Raw genomic sequence first — 19,194 nt, 5'->3', positions numbered from 1 at the left:
GCTTCCAGCTTCTGGCTTCCAACTGGCCCAGCTCTAGCCATTGTAGCCATTTGAGGAGTGAACCAGTGGATGGAAAATCTCTCTTTCTCTCCCTCACTCCCTCTCTCCCTCTCTCCCTCTCTCCCTCTCTCCCTTCCCCACCTCACCCCCTCTCTTCCTATAACTCTGCCTTTCAAATAAATAAATAAATATTTTTTTAAAATTTTAAAAGCTGTATTTTGAATAGAGATTATATTTATCTTATGTATCATTATTAGATATAAAAACATAAACCATGGAAAAGCTGCCTTCCTCTGTCCCCCAGGAAGTCATTTTCCATCCCCAAAGGCAAGCACACTTAACTGTTTCTTCCATAATTCCAAGATACTGAGTGTATTTAAGAACAAATTAATATTTTTTCCTTTTTCCTACACAACAGGTAACTTGGGTTACTTTTAAAATTGGTGAGGCCGGCACTCTGGCTTAGTGGGTAAAGCTGCCACCTGCAGTTCCTTTTAAGGCTGAGCATTATTCTATTGTATGTATATACCATGTTGTTTATTTTTTATAAACGTGATATATTCTAAAGCCCACAATTATAATTTAACCCTTCATAATAAATTTATCCTATATAAAATATTGAGCAAACAACATATATATTTGTTCCTTAAATCTATTTAAGTTGAAAAAGGAATTGAGATATTATTTTAAATCAGAAGTAACTACTAATATTAAGATTGGATAATATTTGATCCCTAAACATGTTCTATATTCTCCAAAATCTCTGAAACACAGTTGAAAATACAGGAAAGAATTCATAACTCAGTTTCAATGATCCTTGTTCTTTAGAATGTCTGACAAGACCAGCACATAAAAACTCAACCTTTCCTCTTTATATTTCACTCTCACTTTCTCTTTAAACTCAATATAGCAATGCTGCTTTCTAAAGCTACTTTTTTTTTAAGATTTATTTATTTCTTTGAAAGCCAGAGCTACACAGAAGCAGAGGCAGAGAGGTCTTCCATCTGCTGGTTCACTCCCCAAATGGCTACCACGACTGGAGCTGAGCTAATCTGAAGCCAGGATCCTGGAGCCTCCTCTGGGTCTCCCATGCAGGAGCAGGGGCCCAAGGACTTGGGCCATTTTCACTGTTTTCCCAGGCCATAGCAGAGAGCTGGATCAGAAGTGGAGTATCCTGGACTTGAACCAGTGCCCACATGGGATGCTGCCACTGCGGGCTGGGGCTCTAACGTGCTGCATCACTGCGCTGGCCCCAAGAAGGAAAATTTTGACACATACTACACCACTAGTAGTGAAATCAGCCAGGCACAAAAGGATAATACTGTGCACTTCCACTTATGAGTCTCCTAGGGTAGATAAATTCATAGAAAGTTGAATGGTGTTACCAGCAGCAGGGAGGGTGGGAGTAAAGGAAGTTACCATTTGAGGGATGAAGAGTTTCAGGTTGAGAAAATGAAGGGGGAAAAATGACTTTTCATGTTTTGTCAAGATAATGCAGAAAATATGAGAAAAATACTTGTACAATAATATAACACATTATGTCATAGGTGTCATCTTCAGGAAGGCACACTGGACCTGCTAAATTAACAAATGGAAGGAAAGGGTAAGAACTCAAAAAGTTTGTAACTTAAGGAAATCTCAATTCAGACCCTTGGGCTGGACTACATTTCACCTACCCCGGAATACTAGATGAGCTTTTACCTTCACAAGCTCTGGGGAGTCATATTTCATATCTATCCATGTTAATTATTTTAGTGTTTTTAACAGTCTTAAAACAATTTTAATAATGTCCTATATAAATCCATCTTATACATGATTGGACAAACTTCCTTTTCTGATCTTTACTTGAAAGAAGATGATCTCTTACTAATATATTTTGTGAAAAAAATTAGTATTCATGACTATTAACAAACTTGTTTTTTAGGACCCATTTAAGAAAAATAGCACGTTTTAATGCAGATTCTGGCTATCCCATCCATTCTGATTCAGAAAGTCAGGTAAGATTAAATTGAATAGATAGAATGCATACTATTTTAATTAGTCCTCAGGTAAAATCTGAGAAATGGGAATAAAATGCAAAGATAAAATATTAATTGTCCTAAGGAAATATGAAGATTTGCTTTAAAACATTTTCTACCAATAAATTCCTTGTGTATAAAAAAATTTAAAATCCGTAGTAATTTTTTCCCTTCACTCCCATTTTATGTGCAAATGTACTTTGAATTACTTTCTTCTTATAGACTGAAACCGTACAAGGGCTTGACGGCTGTGCTTCTTTGCTGCGGGACATTATGAGAAATGAAGATTCAGGTCTTATTTTTTAAGATGTTTCTTTACTGATCACCTTTTCTCAGTTAAGTAGTTCTTTAATGTTAATGACTATTTTGTTTTAATTATAGGTACAGAAACAGCATATTCAGAAAATAGATATAATTCTAGAACTTTAGAAGGGAAAAGATGCGGATCTAAAAAAAAAGGACAGGACAAACATACTATTCCTTTAGTCCAGAAAGAAATGTGTAAGTACTTTTTCTTCTTATTTAAAAATAATTCTTAATTATGGGACTTTCATGAATTATCAGATTATGTTTTTGTCTTTCATTTCAATAATGTATTGGGTATTTGGCTTTGTATGTGCTTATGTTCTTAATATATTGGTTATTTGGCTTTATATGTGCTTATGTTCTCTTTTGTTTTTTAAATATTTATTTATTTGAAAGGCATAGTTAGGAGGGAGAGGGAGAGAGGTTCATCCTGCTGGTTCACTCCCAAATGGCCACAATGCTGGCACTGGGCCAGGCCGAAGCCAGGAGCCTAGAACTCCATCTGGGTCTTCCACGTGGGTGACAAGGGCCCAAGTACCCAGGCCATCTTCTGCGGCTTTCCCAGGCACATTAGCAGGGAGCTGGATTGGAAGCAGAGCAGCCGGAGCTTGAACTGGTGCTCTAGTATGGGATGCTGGCATTGCTGGTGGTAGCTTATCCCACTATGCCACAGTGTAAGCCCCTAGGCTTCTCTTTGTGTATTCAGCTTCTATTTTCTGTATAGTCACTTTGTTTACCATCACTCTCCTAAGAAGAAAAGGAGACTATATCGAGGTTTTGTCTGAGAAAAAGTTCAAACTCAGAATGACATTTGAGAGGTATCTAGTTATTTTTTGTTTCCTTTGCCATTTGTTTTAAAGATTTACTTATTTATTTGAAATGCAGAGTTAGAGAGGCAGAGAGAGAGAGAGAGTGAGAATCTTTCATCTGCTGGTTCACTTCCAAAATGACCACAGTGGCTGAAGCTGGCCTGATCTGAAGCAGGAGCCAGGAGCTTCTTCTGGATCTCTCACGCGGGTGCAGGGACCCAAGGACTTGGGCCATCTTCTGCTTTCCCAGATCATAGCAGAGAGTTGGTTTGGAAGTGGAGCAGCCAGGACTCCAACCAACATGCGTATGGGATGCTGGCACTGTAGGCAATAGCATTACCCTCTGCATCACAACGCCAGCCCCTTAAAATTATTTTTACATACAAGGGTACTTCAAGTAGTTTGTGGTGGGGAGCAAGCTTTTGGTTCAGAAATGAATGTGCTTGCTTCACATTGGTGTGCCTGGGTTTGATTCACAGCTCTGGCTCTGACTCCAGCTTCCCATCAGTGCAGGACCTAGAAAATAGCCAGAGTGGATCGAGTAATTGGGTTCCCGTCACCTATATGGAAGACCTGTTTGAGTTCCTGGCTTCTAGCTCTGGCCCTGGCCCAATCCCTAGCCTTTGTGGGTTTTTGGGGAGGAAACTGGAAGATGGAAACTATCTCTACTTCTCAAATAAAATTAAGGATTTTTGTTTGTGGAAAATGCACATTACTTTTAATTTAGCTTTTCCTTGAACTCTTTGAAGTACCTTATGTATATCCCAAGCTGATTGAGGAATTCCACTTGTTCAACAATACAGTGGGTATACATGGTACAAAAGGTGAAATTTCAAGTTGCATAGATAAGGAAAGAGAGCCTGCACCTGATTGACAGTGAATGTGTTCATGTTTTACATCCTAGTAATTACATGTAATCATTCAGCAAACAGTTTAGAACAAGCAAGTTCTGATAACGTTGCCCTTTAGGGGCCCTGTAGAACAACATGAACCCAAATGGAGATAAAGCTCAAGTGGAAATTCAGAAAGACAAGAATTAGACTGACTAGTTCTAAAGTGCATTTGAGTCAGAAATGCCAGCACTACAGTACATATTTAGATTTCACTTAGGTAAGATATGGGATTTAGAAAATTGTCTAGGACAGTAACCCTGGATATTAAGAGACCAAGATCCAAGCAAAGAGAAAAATGAGGATAGAGCGTTTATAGGTCTAGAGATTGTTCTCTAACTTAAGACCGTAACTTAAGTCCTTCATAACCCATCTTGGGGGCCAATCATACTTACCCTCATATCATCCTCACCTGCAGTATTCAGGATGGTAGCCTCTAGCCACATATGGCTATTGAGCACTTCAAAATGACTAGCATAACCCAGGAGTTGAATTGTTAATGAATTTATATTTAAGTTTGAAAACTGATACTGTATCCAGTTATAAAAATTTTAAGTGTGTTTGGAATAACTGGGATATGTAGATCTGTAATTTCAATTGTAAATTTTGTTAAATCTGAATACAGATGAGGTATTTGATGAAAATTTAGCATCCATATTGAGAGGTGCTTTCTGTAAAATGCATGCTGAATTTAGAAGATTTAATATTAAAAATATCAAATCTTTATTACATGCTGAGATACTAATATTTTCAACATTATTTTAAATAAGATGTTTTAAAAATAAGTTTACCTATTTTTACTTTTTAATATGGCTACTGGAAGTTTAAAATTACATATGTGGTTTGTATTATGTTTGTATTTCTATTAAGCAACATTGGTTTGAACCAGGAGTCAGCACACATTAGCCAGTTTTATTTTATAAATAATGTGTAGTTATTTTCTTTTATAAATAGAGTTTTATTAGAATACAGCTTTACTAACTTATTCATCTGTTTTCTATAGCTGCTTTTGTACTGCAGTGGTAGTGTTGAGTAGTTGTGATAGAGACCATCTGGCCTGCTAAGCCTAAAATATTTACTATCTGGTCTTTTAAGTAGAAGTGTACTAAGCCCTGATGTTAACTCTTAAAGCAGAGGCCTGTTTATTGGGGCCCAACAGACAAATAAATGAGGGGTAACACCTATCCTTCCAGTTTCCCAGTTTTGTCTCAAGGCAGGTAGTTTCTTATCCATGGCATCCTTCCTCAGAGAACTATCATTTGGGATATATATGGCTTACGGTGTCATGGTAGCAACTCACTGGATCCTGACTGAACTGCCTCGGTTATAGTTACAGGAAGAAACAGATGGCATTACTCAAGATAAAGAGAGGGGGGGGGGGATTCATTACAAAGGTATGAATAGGATATAGGAAAACCACAAGGGTTTGTGCTAGCTAGTGCTAGTAGCAGTAGCAGAGCTGTTGTCAGCACTAGGGCTTAAGGGATTAGGAGAGGGAGAAGTTACTAGACTCAGAAATAGAAACTGTTTTATACTGTAGACTTTCTTGAGAAGAGTGAGCTTCATTGAATGGACAAAGCCAGCCCAAGGTGACCTCATAGATAGGGAGCAGGAATAAATACTCTGACTTAATGCTTCTTCCTTTCCTTAATTTGCCAAAACTCTCATGGGATTAAGACAAACTGAAGCCCTATTGATGTATATCAGGTCTGGTATTTGATTTTTATTCTCACAGGCTAGTAAGTTGGTCATACTGTGTTGATGCTGGCAGAAGACACAAAATTTCAGGGTCAGAGACAAAGAACTTAATTATTCATATTACAGCAAGCAGAGTATATTTGCATTGGTTCTCCCTTGTACCCAGTTGCATTTGGGCTGATGTGATGGACCCAGAGGGATGCTAAGCATACTGTTGGTTTAGGTTTCAGCTAAGGAATACTGACCTTGGGAAGTCTGCTGTTTTGATAGTGTATAATAAACAAGACTGTACTTTTCTCAGGGAAATATTACCTCATTCTTCAAAGTTGCTAACCGAAAAAACAACCTTGAGAAATGCTCCAGGAAGCATGTAGGTTAAAGCCTATGTCTTGGTATACAACAAGATGTGTAGGAGCAAGAGACTGTTGGAGGACTGTCTCTTAACAATGTAATTGCATAGAACAGCATCCTAGTGAGAACAAGGGGACCAGTAGAGGATGAATTTGGAGTGGCAGATGGAAGGTATTTGGCATTCTGGATCCCTAGCACTAAATTTGTATTTGGATTATTGTCAAATCAGCAGTTTCAGCCTGTGATCAGGACACAATATTCTTTTTGTCCTTTCCCCTATACTTTCATCATCAGAAAGAAAGACCTATTCCCATAGGACTGTCGTCTTTAAGATAGCCATAAGATAGCCATATTAGAAATTAGTTATCACTGGCTTATTTACTCCCTGAAGTTAATTCATTGGAGGAGAAGCCTCCTTCCCTTAGGTCTTTAGGTTTGGTTCAACTGCTTTTCTTTTTTTAAAAGTTCACCGGAATAATGCAGAATGGAACATTTTGCTGTCTAGTTGTATGTATGTGTGGTTAGCTGCTATTTATGATTACAAGGTTTTTTTCCTGTTATCACAATGTTCAAAAATACACAAAACCCATGCTTAGCACATGTTCTCTTTTCCATCTCTTCCCAAGGGAGGTAATCATAAATAGAACTTTAAGGAATCTATTACAGCATGTTAACTAGTATGTAGTATCATTTTTTAATTTTAACACACATTTTCTTGCTATTTTTTGTTAAATGTCTTCTGGGGCGTGAAGCATGACTTTTTTTTCCCCCAAGATTTATTTATTTAATTTGAAAGACAGAGTTAGAGAGAGGGAGAAACAGAGACAGAGGTCTTCCATCCGCTGGTTCACCCCCCAAATGGCCGCAACTGCTGAGGCTGGGCTGGTCCGAAACAAGGAGCTTCTTCTGGATTTCCCCTGTGGGTGCAGGGGCCCCCAAGTACTTGGACCATCTTCTGTTGCTTTTCCAGGCATATTAGCAGGGAGCTGGATTGGAAGTAGAGCAGCCAGGTCTTGAACCAGCACCCATATGGGATGCCAGCACCACAGGTGGCAGCCACAGAGGCATGACTTCCATTGTACTTTCTGGCTGGGACCTACCTGCTCATTGAATGTTTATGGAGTTACATAAGCCTGCCTTGATGCATTTTTGGAGTAAGGATGCAGAAAGGCAGTTCCAGAAACATATTCATTGAGCTTACTTGGGAATGTTTCTGAGATGAAAAAACAGGAGGGGCCGGCGCTGTGGCGCAGCGGGTTAATGCCTTGGCCTGAAGTGCTGGCATCCCACAATTGGCTGCAGCCAATTGGGGAGTGAACCATCAGATGGAGGACCTCTCTCTCTCTCTACCTCTCCTCTCTCTGTGTAACTCTCATTTTCAAATAAATAAATAAATCTTTAAAAAAATGGAAACTGGCCGGCGCCGCGGCTCACTAGGCTAATCCTCCGCCTTGCGGCGCCAGCACACCGTGTTCTAGTCCCGGTCGGGGCACCGGATTCTGTCCTAGTTGCTCCTCTTCCAGGCCAGCTCTCTGCTGTGGCCAGGGAGTGCAGTGGAGGATGGCCCAAGTGCTTGGGCCCTGCACCCCATGGGAGGCCAGGATAAGTACCTGGCTTCTGCCATCGGATCAGCGTGGTGCGCCGGCCACGGCGCGCTGGCCGCGGCGGCCATTGGAGGGTGAACGAACGGCAAAGGAAGACCTTTCTCTCTGTCTCTCTCTCTCACTGTCCACTCTGCCTGTCAAAAAAAAAAAAAAAAAAAGGAAACTTTTTTTTTTATTTGACAGAGTTAGAGAGACAGAGAGAAAGGTCTTCCTTTCGTTGGGTCACCCCCCAAATGGCCGCTATGGCTGGAGCTACACCGATCCGAAGCCAGGAGCCAGGTGCTTCCTCCTGGTCACCCATACGGGTGCAGGGGCCCAAGCACTTGGGCCATCCTCTACTGCCTTCCCAGGCCACAGCAGAGAGCTGGACTGGAAGAGGAGCAACCGGGACTAGAACCCGGCGCCCATATGGGATGCTGGCGCTGCAGGCGGAGGATTAACCAAGTGAGCCACGGCGCCAGCTGCAGGAAACTTTTTTTAAATAAGCAATTTTTTCATAACTGTGTTGAATGCTTTTGGGATTCTGCTTTTGATAATATGCAGCTGTTCCTCAAGTAATGAGCAGGTTACATTTGTGATAGAACCACAATAAGTTAAAGATATCTTGTTAGAAATGTATTTAACATACCCAGCCTGGCAAACACCATGGCTTAGCAACATATAGTACACTTTAGATCTAGTTCAGGTGTCTACTCTTGTGATCTGTGGCTTGCTGGCTATAGCCCAGCATCACAAGAGAGTACCCAGGAAAAGATAAAAAAAAACAAGATATGGTATTTATTGAATATATATTGTCTTTTGAACTGTTGCCAAATGAAAAAACTGTAAGTTCAACTAAGTTAAGATAGGGACTATATATGTTTTGCCAATCTCACCTTGAGCAAATAAACCACTACAGGCAGAATCCTTTGAGCTTTGGTTGCCCCCATCAAGGCCAGGTGTTCTTATATGTTTAGAACTATGATGTTTGTTCTCTTTTGGGTGGCAGGAATTACTTAGCTGTCAGACAATGCTTACACATCCAAGCAATAGCCAGTGCTCATATAGCAGCTACACTTCAAGGACTGAAAAAATCTTGAGGACTGATTGAACGAATGCATCTCTTTCATGAATTCTAGTTATCAGCTGACAGCAATTAGACATATTGCCATCCTGATCTGTTAAGTAAGATTTTCATGTAGGATACTTTGGTATAATTGATAAGAACAAGAAAATATAATTCTTTTGTATTTGTATAGTCACAGGCTTACTATGTTATCATTTTAAAATTATAGTAATATAAATATAATCTTTTATAATTTGTTTTAGACTATTTGCTTTAAAACTTTATGCATTAATTATAAATATTAAGCATTAATAGAATGTCATAAGGACTGATTTTATAAAGGAACAAAATAACTCATTTTAATTTTTTTTAAAGATTTTATTTATTTGAGAGGTAGAGTTATTACAGACAGAGGGAGAGACAGGAGAGAGGTTTTCTATCTACTGGTTTACTCCTTATTTGGTCCCAGTGGCCGGAGTGGGGCCGATCTGAAGCCAGGAGCCAGGAGTTTCTTCTGGGTCTCCCACGTGGATGCAGGAGCCCAAGCACTTGGGCCATCATCCTCTGCTTTCCCAGGCCATAGTGGAGAGCTGGATTGGAAAAGGAGTAGCCGGGACAGGAACTGGTGCCCATGTGGGATGCTGGCACCACAGGCGGAAGTTTAGCCTACCACACTACAGCGTTGGTCCTGTACGGCTTTGACTTTTAAGAAATATGTTTTCAGTTAATTTATGTTGGATGATGACATCTGCTGGCAGAGGCATACTATTGTAGTTCAGCTTTATCAGAGACCATGAAAACCACCCCTTGAAAGGAAGATGAGTGAGACCCAATGCCTGGGACCTGCAAGTGAAATCTGAGAATTCCTCAAACCAGTCAATTCTTAAGGGACCAAAGGAAATCCAAAAACAGAAGTGAGGCCAAGGAATCGAGAAGAAAGCATGAGTGATGAGGAAAGAATGGCCATGAGCAATGATCTCCCACTCCATCATTTTAGATTTCAGGGTTAAAATATTTCAGAAGGTACTATTCTATTTGATTTATTATAAAACTATTTCCAATAAGAAATAATACTTTATGAGAATTTATTAACTCATCTGTTCAGATAACAAAGATAACTATTTTTGCTTTTTGTTTTAATTATCTCAGAGGGGACATAGAGGTATATTAGTTTCTGCAAGATTTATGAATATGCAATATTGTCTTAAAGAATTTGCTGCTGTTTGTTGATAGAACATTTATTTATTTTTCCTGTATGCTAGACATTGATGTAAGAACTTTACAAGTGTTATTTACTTCTCAACAATCTTTTGAAGTAGACATTAGCACCATTTTTCTTTTTTTTTTTTTTTTTTTTTTTTTTTGACAGGCAGAGTGGACAGTGAGAGAGAGACAGAGAGAGAAAGGTCTTCCTTTTGCCACTGGTTCACCCTCCAATGGCCGCCGCTGCAGCCGGCGCACCGCGCTGATCCTGGCAGGAGCCAGGAGCCAGGTGCTTTTCCTGGTCTCCCATGGGGTGCAGGGCCCAAGCACCTGGGCCATCCTCCACTGCACTCCCTGGCCATAGCAGAGAGCTGGCCTGGAAGAGGGGCAACCGGGACAGAATCCGGCGCCCCAACCGGGACTAGAACCCGGTGTGCCGGCGCCGCAAGGTGGAGGATTAGCCTATTGAGCCACGGCGCCGGCTCAGCACCATTTTTCTGATGAGAAAAGAGAGGCACAATAATTTGTTCATGGATACTCAGCTAATAAATGAATATTGTACACATCTCTAAATAGACAAATGTGTATTTGTGTTAGGTATATTCATGGAAGTGGAATTATTGTGTCATAGAATGTTATGTTTAGTTTTGGTAGGTGCTGCCAAGAGCTATATATGTTTCTAACTTTATTTTGAACAGTGATAACCTATGATCTTCCAGATCACTCCCCTTTCTGTTAATGTTTAAAAACATTTAGGTTAGGAAGAGGATCTGACAATGAAATAGAATTCAAATCCTTGTAACAATCTATAGGGTAGTACTATATAGACACTTTTTTTCATTTATTATTTTATTGCTACCAGTTTCTACTTTGTAGACCAGCCTCCTTGAGGAAAAAATAATAAAATATAAGGTACTGTCCTACATAAAGAAGCTTATAGCTTAGTTCTTGTAGAAGAACCACAGAATGAAAGATAAAAACTATATAGGGCAGTATGTCAGTAGTGTATGATTATTACAGATAGTGTGTTCTGCCATGGTAAAGAACAGTCATTGGAAATGAATGATTGGATGGGAACAAGGCCTCATGGAAGAGAGAAACTTTCAGAGGATGAGCCTTTATGAGTGAGTAGAACTGAACTTGAAGGAATGGTGCCTCAGGCACAATTCTATAAGAAGGTGAGAAAGACTTGTTGGGTGTCTAAATCAGCCTGAAAGTTTGAGTTGGGGGGATGCTGGGAAGACAGTTGGAAAAGCAGGTTTTGGTTGGGCTTTGGAAAAGTTAAAATGACACAGTAATGAATGGAAGGGGAGAGGGAACAGGAGAGGGGAGGGTTGCGGGTGGAGTGAAGTTATGGGGGGGTGGGGAGGAAGGTATTGTAATCCATAAAAAAACAATAAAAAAAAGAAATGACACACTAAGATATTTCTGAGCGTCCCCTGTGCAGATTAAGTCCACTTCTGTAATGATCTCAAGCTCTGATTTGTTTTGTTTTGTATTATTATAGCTGTCAAAGCTTCAGAAGTTGTGCAAAGTATTCATCTTTCCTATTTTCCCCTGAGAGCCTGAAGTAGATGAGGGGCAAGGTGAAGGAGTTTTATTAGACTATAGGGAAACTATAGTAGCCTTGACAGAAGTATTGTGATTAAAAGAGAGATTTTACAAATAAGATTTAATGTTGTTTTCAGAAAGAATTTGAAGTGCTTTTCTTTAGGGTGATAATGATAAAGCCTTTCTGTAAAAGATATGAAAAACTAAACCACTTCTAAGATTCCTTTTTCCCCTAAGATTTTAAGGGAAAAACCTTTTTTTCCTTTTTCCATATTAGTATCCTCAAATAACAAGAAACAGATACCCAATGAAGCTTCCGCTGGAAGTAAAAGAAACACATCAGACATACCTCAAAATTGGTCACTGCAGGATCATTATAGAACATACTCACCCATAATATACCAAGCCCTCTGTGAACATGTGCAGACTCAAATGTCACTGATGAATAATTTGGCCTCAAAGAACAGCACAAAAGGAATCCCTGCTGTACCTTGCCATACTGTGTCTGGTTCTGGTTAGTATGATGTTTTTAAAAGCATGAATATAAGCTCTACATAAATTACTTGGTGATTGTATAAGCAGTATGAGATATGAATAATTTTTTTCTTCCTCTTTTTAGAATCCCAGGCAACATCACAGTCTAATTATGGCTTATGTACCTCCATTCCGGTCTGGTCAGCTCAGCAGCCACCATGCCCTTCAGTGGTTCATGCTGTGGGTACAATTTCTAGATTATACAATAATAATTTGCTGATAGAAATGATCAACTTAGGAGGACTAAATTTACTGACTGTATCTGAGTGTACAAGAATATAAAGACCACTTGTTTCTTAAGTTATTTTTTATTAGAAAAATTTTACCTATTTGTTAAGTAAAGGTAATAGGGAGAAAAAGGAAAAGATATCGGTAGAAAAAAATGAATCAACTATACCCACCACCCAAGCACACACATAGGGCACTTTTCAGTCATTCAGTTCTCTCTGTGGGTTTTGTTTTCTACTTTTAAGTCTGCTTTCTTCTTAAAATAGAGTTATAGTTAAATTTTCTTTTTATATGCTGCATTTTTCACCTAACATTTTATTATAAATGTATTTATTAATATATACCTTTGGTGAGTTTTTAATAAGTAGTTAGTAATGTATTTTGTGGATATACCATAGTCTGTAACTATTCCTCTATGACTAGATATGAAATAATAGCCAGTTTTTCACTACCCTTTCTGAAAGTATGTTTGTTCAAAAGCTTTTTGTATGTTTGAGCTTTTCTTGCAGTGCAGTTTCTCAAAGTGGACCAATTGTTGATGCCTTTATACATTGTATGGTATTTGTAAATATTCTGTTTTAGTCATGGCCTTTTAATGGTCCTGTATTGCAGAGTTAACTAATTAGATTTTTTAAAAATGATTTATTTATTTATTTGAAAGTCAGAGTTAGAGAGAGAGAAGGAAAATCAGATTTTCCATCAGCTGACTCACTCCCCAAATGGCTGCAATGGCTGGGGATAGGCCAGGCTGATGCCAGGAGTCAGGAGCCAGGAGCTTCTTCTGAGCCTCCCATGTGGGTGGCAGGGGCCCAAGTAGTTGGGCCATCTTCTGCTGCTTTCCCAGGCTATTATCAGGGAGCTGGATTGGAAGAGGTGCAGCCAGGACACAAACTATAAGGGATACCAGCATTGCAGGCAGTGGCCACAGTGCCAACCCAACTTATTAGGCTTTTTTTTTTTTTTTTTTTTTTTTTTTTTTAAGATTTATTTATTTGAAAGGCAGAGTTACAGAGGCAGAGGGAGAGAGGTCTTCCATCTGCTGGTTCATTCCCCAGATGGCCGCAACGAACCAGATGGCCACAATGAATGGAGCTGAGTCAATTCAAAGCCAGGAGCGTGGAGCTTTCAGGTCTCACACATGGGTGCAGGAGCCCAAAGACTTGAGCCATCTTCTACTGCTTTCCCAGGCTATAGCAGAGAGCTGGACTCAAACTAGCACCTATATGGAATGTCAGCTTTGCAGGCAGCTTTACTCTTACTAGGTTTTTCTTTTTTTTTAATTTTTTTTTTAACTTTTTTTTTTGACAGGCAGAGTGGACAGTGAGAGAGATGTCTTCCTTTTTGCCATTGGTTCACCCTCCAATGGCCGCCGTGGCCAGCGTGCTGCGGCCGGCGCATCACACTGATCCGAAGCCAGGAGCCAGGTGCTCCTCCTGGTCTGCCATGCGGGCACAGGGCCCAAGGACTTGGGCCATCCTTCTCTGCACTCCCGGGCCATAGCAGAGGGCTGGCCTGGAAGAGGGGCAACCGGGACTAGAACCCGGTGTGCCGGCGCCACAGGCGGAGGATTAGCCTATTGAGCCGCCACACCAGCCTTACTAGGTTTTAAAAACTAGAATCTTTATTCTGCCTAGGAGAAATCCAGCTTACTCATTTTAATATAAAAATAGTATAAAGTCAGTTATTTTCTAAATATTGCTGATATTTCTGATATTAATTTTTATTATTAATGCCTGCAAAATCTCACACTTTTGAAAGATAACTTGTTTTCCTTTTCCTTTCTTTAGGAAGTTCAAACCTGTGGTGACAACCAGTTTACATCACAAGGCAGAACAGTTTCTGTGAACTGTAGTGGTGTTCCAAGGAATTCACTGAATACCAGTCCTGCACTTCCACGCAGCCTGCCCCTCACTGACAGATCAGCTCTTCCAACATTTCAGCAGCTGGGTCTTGCTAATGGGATTCTGCCACAACAAGGAGTTCCTAAGGAAGCAGACCTACTAAAGTGTTTTCAAACATATATGTCTCTATTTCAATCTCATGGAAAAGAAACTCATCCTGACAATCAGACATACCAAAGCCCTACTCGATCACAACAAGCTTTCTTGGCAAGTAGTGAAGACAAAGATGCCAGAGAACAAATTGGAGAGTCCACCAGTGAAGGAAAGGATTTAAACATACATAAACAAGATGCAAAAATGGTCAAGGATGTACAGAAGGCCAAAAATGTGAATCAGACTGCTGAAAAAGTTACAACTATAAAGTATTTTTTGGGAGAGCTCAAGGCCCTGGTAGCAGAACAAGGTGGATGAGTACTTTCTTATTATAGTGTGGTGTTACACTAAAAAGCAGTGTCACATCATAAGCCACCCTGCAAATTCAGAATCAGTGACATGGAGTTTTCCATATAACTGCATCTTGAGCTAATAGAAAATTGTCCTGCCTGTTGTATTATGTTTTAGATTTTTCTCTCATTGTGTCCTGTGATTTTGAAATGTGTTAGGGAATAACAGATATTTAGTCTTTTGCTTGCATGTATATTCAAAAGGATTCAAAGAGAATTTGTGGAGAGAAAATTTTAGTGGTTAGAAGACCCCTAAGGATGATTAACTCTTTAGAATAGATAATTTTAAGGAAATGCAGAGATTTCCTTCTCATCATTCTCTGATAACCAACTGTTTACATTTAACATCTCAATTTAAGAAGTAACTCAAGCCGGCGCCGCGGCTCAATAGGCTAATCCTCCGCCTAGCGGTGCCGCACACTGGGTTCTAGTCCTGGTCGGGGCGCCGGATTCTGTCCCGGTTGCCCCTCTTCCAGGACAGCTCTCTGCTGTGGCCAGGGAGTGCAGTGGAGGATGGCCCATGTGCTTGGGCCCTGCACCCCATGGGAGACCAGGAGAAGCACCTGGCTCCTGCCTTCGGATCAGCGCGGTGCACCAGCCACGGCGGCCATTGGAGGGTAAACCAACGGCAAAGGAAGACCTTTCTCTCTCTTTCACTGTCCACTCTGCCTGTAAAAAAAAAAAAAAAAAAAGTAACTCAAACCTTGTCTGCTTTTCAGTTTATTTTTATGACTTCTCCACTTCTCCCTTAAATCAAGGAAAATCTCTCTTTTTTTTTAAGATTTATTTATTTACTTGAAAGGCAGAGTTAGAGAGAGATAGGAAAAGAGATCTTCCATCCACTGGTTTACTCTTGAAATGGCCATAGCAGTCAGAGCTGGGCTGGTCCGAAGCCAGGAGCTTCTTTTGGGTCTCCTATGTGGGTGCAGGGGCCCAAGTACTTGAGCCGCCTTCTGCTGCTTTCCCAGGCACATTAACAAGGAGTTGGATCGGAAGTGGAGCAGCCAGGACTTGAGCCAGTGTCCATAAGGGTTGCTGGCACCACAGCCAGTGGTGTTACCTGCTGTGCTACAATGCCGGCCCCAAGAAAAATATTTTTGAGCCAGGTTTTGTTCATTTGTTTCCATTGTGTGTGTGTGTGTGCGTGCGTGCGTGCATGTATTCTAAAGTAATGGCTTTTGCATGGAATGAGTTACAGATTTGCCATCATCTTGGAAAACACAGTCATTGGTTGTGGAAGCAATGATTTAATACCTAACATTTGCAGGCCAAAAAAAATCTTAAAATGCTATAGGAATACAGTACCAATAAGACAAAGATTTAGGGTATTAGTATTGCTTTGTTTTCACACCTTCAACTTGTTACCATTCTCTTAACCAAATACTTAACCATGATAACAATAACAATAATCCCTACCACTTTTGAAAACTCACCATGTGCCCAGCACTGTGTTATTTTCAATGCATTAGTTTATTTAATTCCTGTGGCAACCCAATGAGGTACTGTTTTTTTAAAAAGATTTATTTATTTATTTGAAAGGCAGAATTACAGAGAGGCAGAGAGAGATAAGAGAGAGATTTCCATCTGCTGGTTCAGTCCTCAGATGGCTGCAGTGGCCGGAGCTGTGCTGATCCGAACCCAGAAGCCAGGATCAACTTCTGGGTCTCCCACATGGGCGCAGGGGCCTCAGGACTTAGGCCATCTTCTGCTTTCCCAGGCCATAACAGAGCTGGATCAGAAGTAGAGCAGCCGGGATTCGAACTGGTACCCATATGGGATGCCGGCACTACAGGGGGCGGCTTTACCCACTATGCCTTCCCCATGAGGTACAATTATTAATCCCATTTTACACATGAGGAGACTGGGACTTAGAGACTAGTATCTTATTTTTCTCAGTAACCTTATAAGATATTGTTATTTCCATTTGACTGAAGAAACTCTGAGAGTAATAATTTTAGGAGATCTATTGTACCAATACAAAATGGAGACTAGTTGATAAAAATGTATTTTTTAAGTGTTCTCACTACAAAAAAAAAGGTGTTTAACTCTATCCAGCCATTCCACATTATATATGTGTTTCAAAACAATATGTTACACAAAATAAATATATACAAGTTTAATAGTATCAATTTAATTAAAGTTAACTATTTAAAAAGGTTAATTTTTAAGCAAAGGGTTAAGTAATCTGATAGTCCACAGAAAATTTGAATGGTGCCAGAAGATAAAAATAAAAGAACAAAAGATCTAGTATCTACTTTCTACCTGCCTCTAAAAACATCCACTCTCTGTAGTTAATGTCACGTTGAAACAAATGAGGTGTGGCTGCTTTTATTAAATCTACTTTATAAAATTTAATAGCATTTTATCTTAATAGGACTTCACTCAGTATTTTACCAAATGAATCAACCTAAATAAATATTTACTTATGTGAGGATCAAAAGTTATAAATGTTAATACTGTATTGAAGTATAGGAAGCCATGTAGCAATCACAGGAGTCTACTGTAATCCTTTGATACATTTGAACTAGAAGCTATGTGTAAGCCACTTTGATATTGTAAGCCACTTGACCATAATGGAAACAAAAACTCACTAATACGGTAATCCTGTTTTTAAAATTTATCTTTTGTTTACTGAATTGAATTTCTTTAGAATTTTCCTGCAGGCAGCAGGAAAGAGGGAAATGGGATTTGTATAATAAATTCATAAATAAATGAGTTAAATTTATAGCACGTATGTACATATCTATGAAGATTTTCTTTTTCAGTAAAATGTACTAATAATCTTGCTCCAAACCAATTTACAATGCCAATTTCACTCATTTTTTCTGCCTTTTTTAGAGGATTCAGAAATTCAGAGGTTGATTACAGAAGTGGAGGCCTGTGTATCTGAGCTTCCAGCTGTAAGTGGAAACACAAATATTCAAGTTGAGATAGCATTGGCCATGCAGCCATTAAGAAGTGAAAATGCTCACTTACGAAGGTAAGAGTTGCTCTTTAAGTATTTTTGTCTGTATGCAAAGATGTCCCATAGCCGGAAGAAAATTACCAAATAAAATATGTAGGACTTCAAAAGGAAAGTAGATTTGCTGTCTTACTGTAATTCTGTGTTTTCTTCCCCGTTTTCCAAAGATTTCTAGCATACCCTAACACTTCTATTATTCCTGTCCACAGTACATCTCTTTTTCCACCCGTTTTCCTTTGCTGGTGCTTAGTTGGTAGCGTGTAGGCAGGAAAGTGAAGTAACTCAGTGTTTTTATCAGGCTAGCCTAGGTCATGCTGTAGTAACAGACATGCCTTTCCTTCATGCCAGAACTACAGTGGTTCATTGGAGGCTCTCTCCCCTCCTGTGACTCAGGATCCAGGCTCCCTCCATGTTATGAAGCTCCTGTCTCAGTATGTGTGCCCCAGGATATAGCATTGGGGTACCCTTACATTCACCTGCCCAAAAGTGACCATTGTACTACATACTTGAAGGCTAAAACAAGGCGCCTGGCCCTACCTAAGATAAAGGTCTAAGACTTAGAGTTTTCCATACAAGAAGGAAAGGAGCACCTGATGTGAATGAGCACTAGTAGTAGCTGCACCACATGTAGACATAGGAGAAAACCTCAGTTTATTCCCAGTTTTGTTTTTATTTTATTTTGGTCATCTTGTCGCAATCATACATTTTTTTTAAAAGATTTTATTTATTTGTTTTATTTGAAAAGTGGAGATACTGAGAGAGGTATCTTCCATATGCTGATTCACTACCCAAATGGCCACAATAGCCAGGGCTGAGCCATGCTGAAGCCAGGAACTAGAAACTCCAGTTGAATTTCCCACATGGTATAGAAAGGGCTCAAATACTTGGGTTGTCATCTGCTACCTCCTGCCAAAGCACTTGCATCATCATCAGTTACTATCCCAGACACATGATCAAGAAGCTGGATCAGAAGCTTTGAAATGGTAGTGCAATATGAGATGACAGTGTTGCAAGCAACAGTTTAATCTGTTGTGCCACAATGCCAGCCCCTGGAATCATATTCTTAATTTGTTTAGGAAAGTTATAAACAGGGGATCTAATCTTGAAAGATGCAAGAAATCACTCTTACATTATCAATACTAACTTTGAATATTTCAGTGATGACCACCAAGGCCAGCACTTCAGTGTCTGTTTATTAATAGCCTGCAGAGAATTGGAGCACAGTGTCAGGTGCTCTTGTGACTCTCCAATGTCAATGTGCCTTAAGAGTGTTACAGAAACTATAGACATGATAAGATAAGGCTTTGACGAATTTTTTAAGAAAATGGAATGCAATAAAATACAGGATTCTTAGCTGGAGAGTAGCTTTAGCTTACAGATCTGGAGCCTGCAGAAGTGTGACTACTGAGATTCAGTTGCTTACCAGTATTTCTCCAAAATCATTCATTTTTAGCTACTATGCTCTCAGATAGTGTTGTGAGTTTAAATTCTAGTAATTTTTTCCTGGGTCTTAACTTAGGAGATTCCCCTAACAGTATTAAATTTTCAAAACCAAGAATAAATGATAATGGAAATGAACAGCAAATGCTACTAGCATTTATTGAACATTCATTTTGTGCCATGCATATTTTATATATATCCTCTCTAAATC

At 39.6% G+C, this 19,194-nt stretch overlaps 1 protein-coding gene across 5 annotated transcripts in view; it reads left to right on the top strand.

The window, feature by feature from the left end:
* The window catches only part of CCDC14 (coiled-coil domain containing 14), a 69,369-nt gene that overhangs the window by 7,794 nt on the left and 42,381 nt on the right, over window positions 1-19,194 (top strand). For 4 of the 5 annotated variants that reach the window (XR_007924641.2, XR_007924642.2, XR_007924640.2 and 1 more), the window contains exons 2-9: window positions 1,548-1,603; window positions 1,925-1,997; window positions 2,241-2,310; window positions 2,400-2,519; window positions 11,753-11,989; window positions 12,095-12,189; window positions 14,025-14,541; window positions 17,420-17,561. Coding sequence is in view for 2 of the 5 variants with exons in the window: in XM_051859251.2 (XP_051715211.1) it covers window positions 1,548-1,603; window positions 1,925-1,997; window positions 2,241-2,310; window positions 2,400-2,519; window positions 11,753-11,989; window positions 12,095-12,189; window positions 14,025-14,541; window positions 17,420-17,561 (1,310 nt within the window). In the remaining 3 variants the exon portion in view is untranslated. Of the gene's footprint in view, window positions 1-1,547; window positions 1,604-1,924; window positions 1,998-2,240; window positions 2,311-2,399; window positions 2,520-10,944; window positions 11,049-11,752; window positions 11,990-12,094; window positions 12,190-14,024; window positions 14,542-17,419; window positions 17,562-19,194 lie in introns of all 5 variants that reach the window. The other variant, XM_070072227.1, reaches the window with a different exon arrangement.

This window comes from Oryctolagus cuniculus, chromosome 4 (genome assembly GCF_964237555.1).
Source record: "Oryctolagus cuniculus chromosome 4, mOryCun1.1, whole genome shotgun sequence".
In the NCBI taxonomy this organism is placed as follows: domain Eukaryota; kingdom Metazoa; phylum Chordata; class Mammalia; order Lagomorpha; family Leporidae; genus Oryctolagus; species Oryctolagus cuniculus.
The sequence above is the reverse complement of the archived record's forward strand: the minus strand, read 5'-3'. Positions and strand labels throughout refer to the sequence as shown.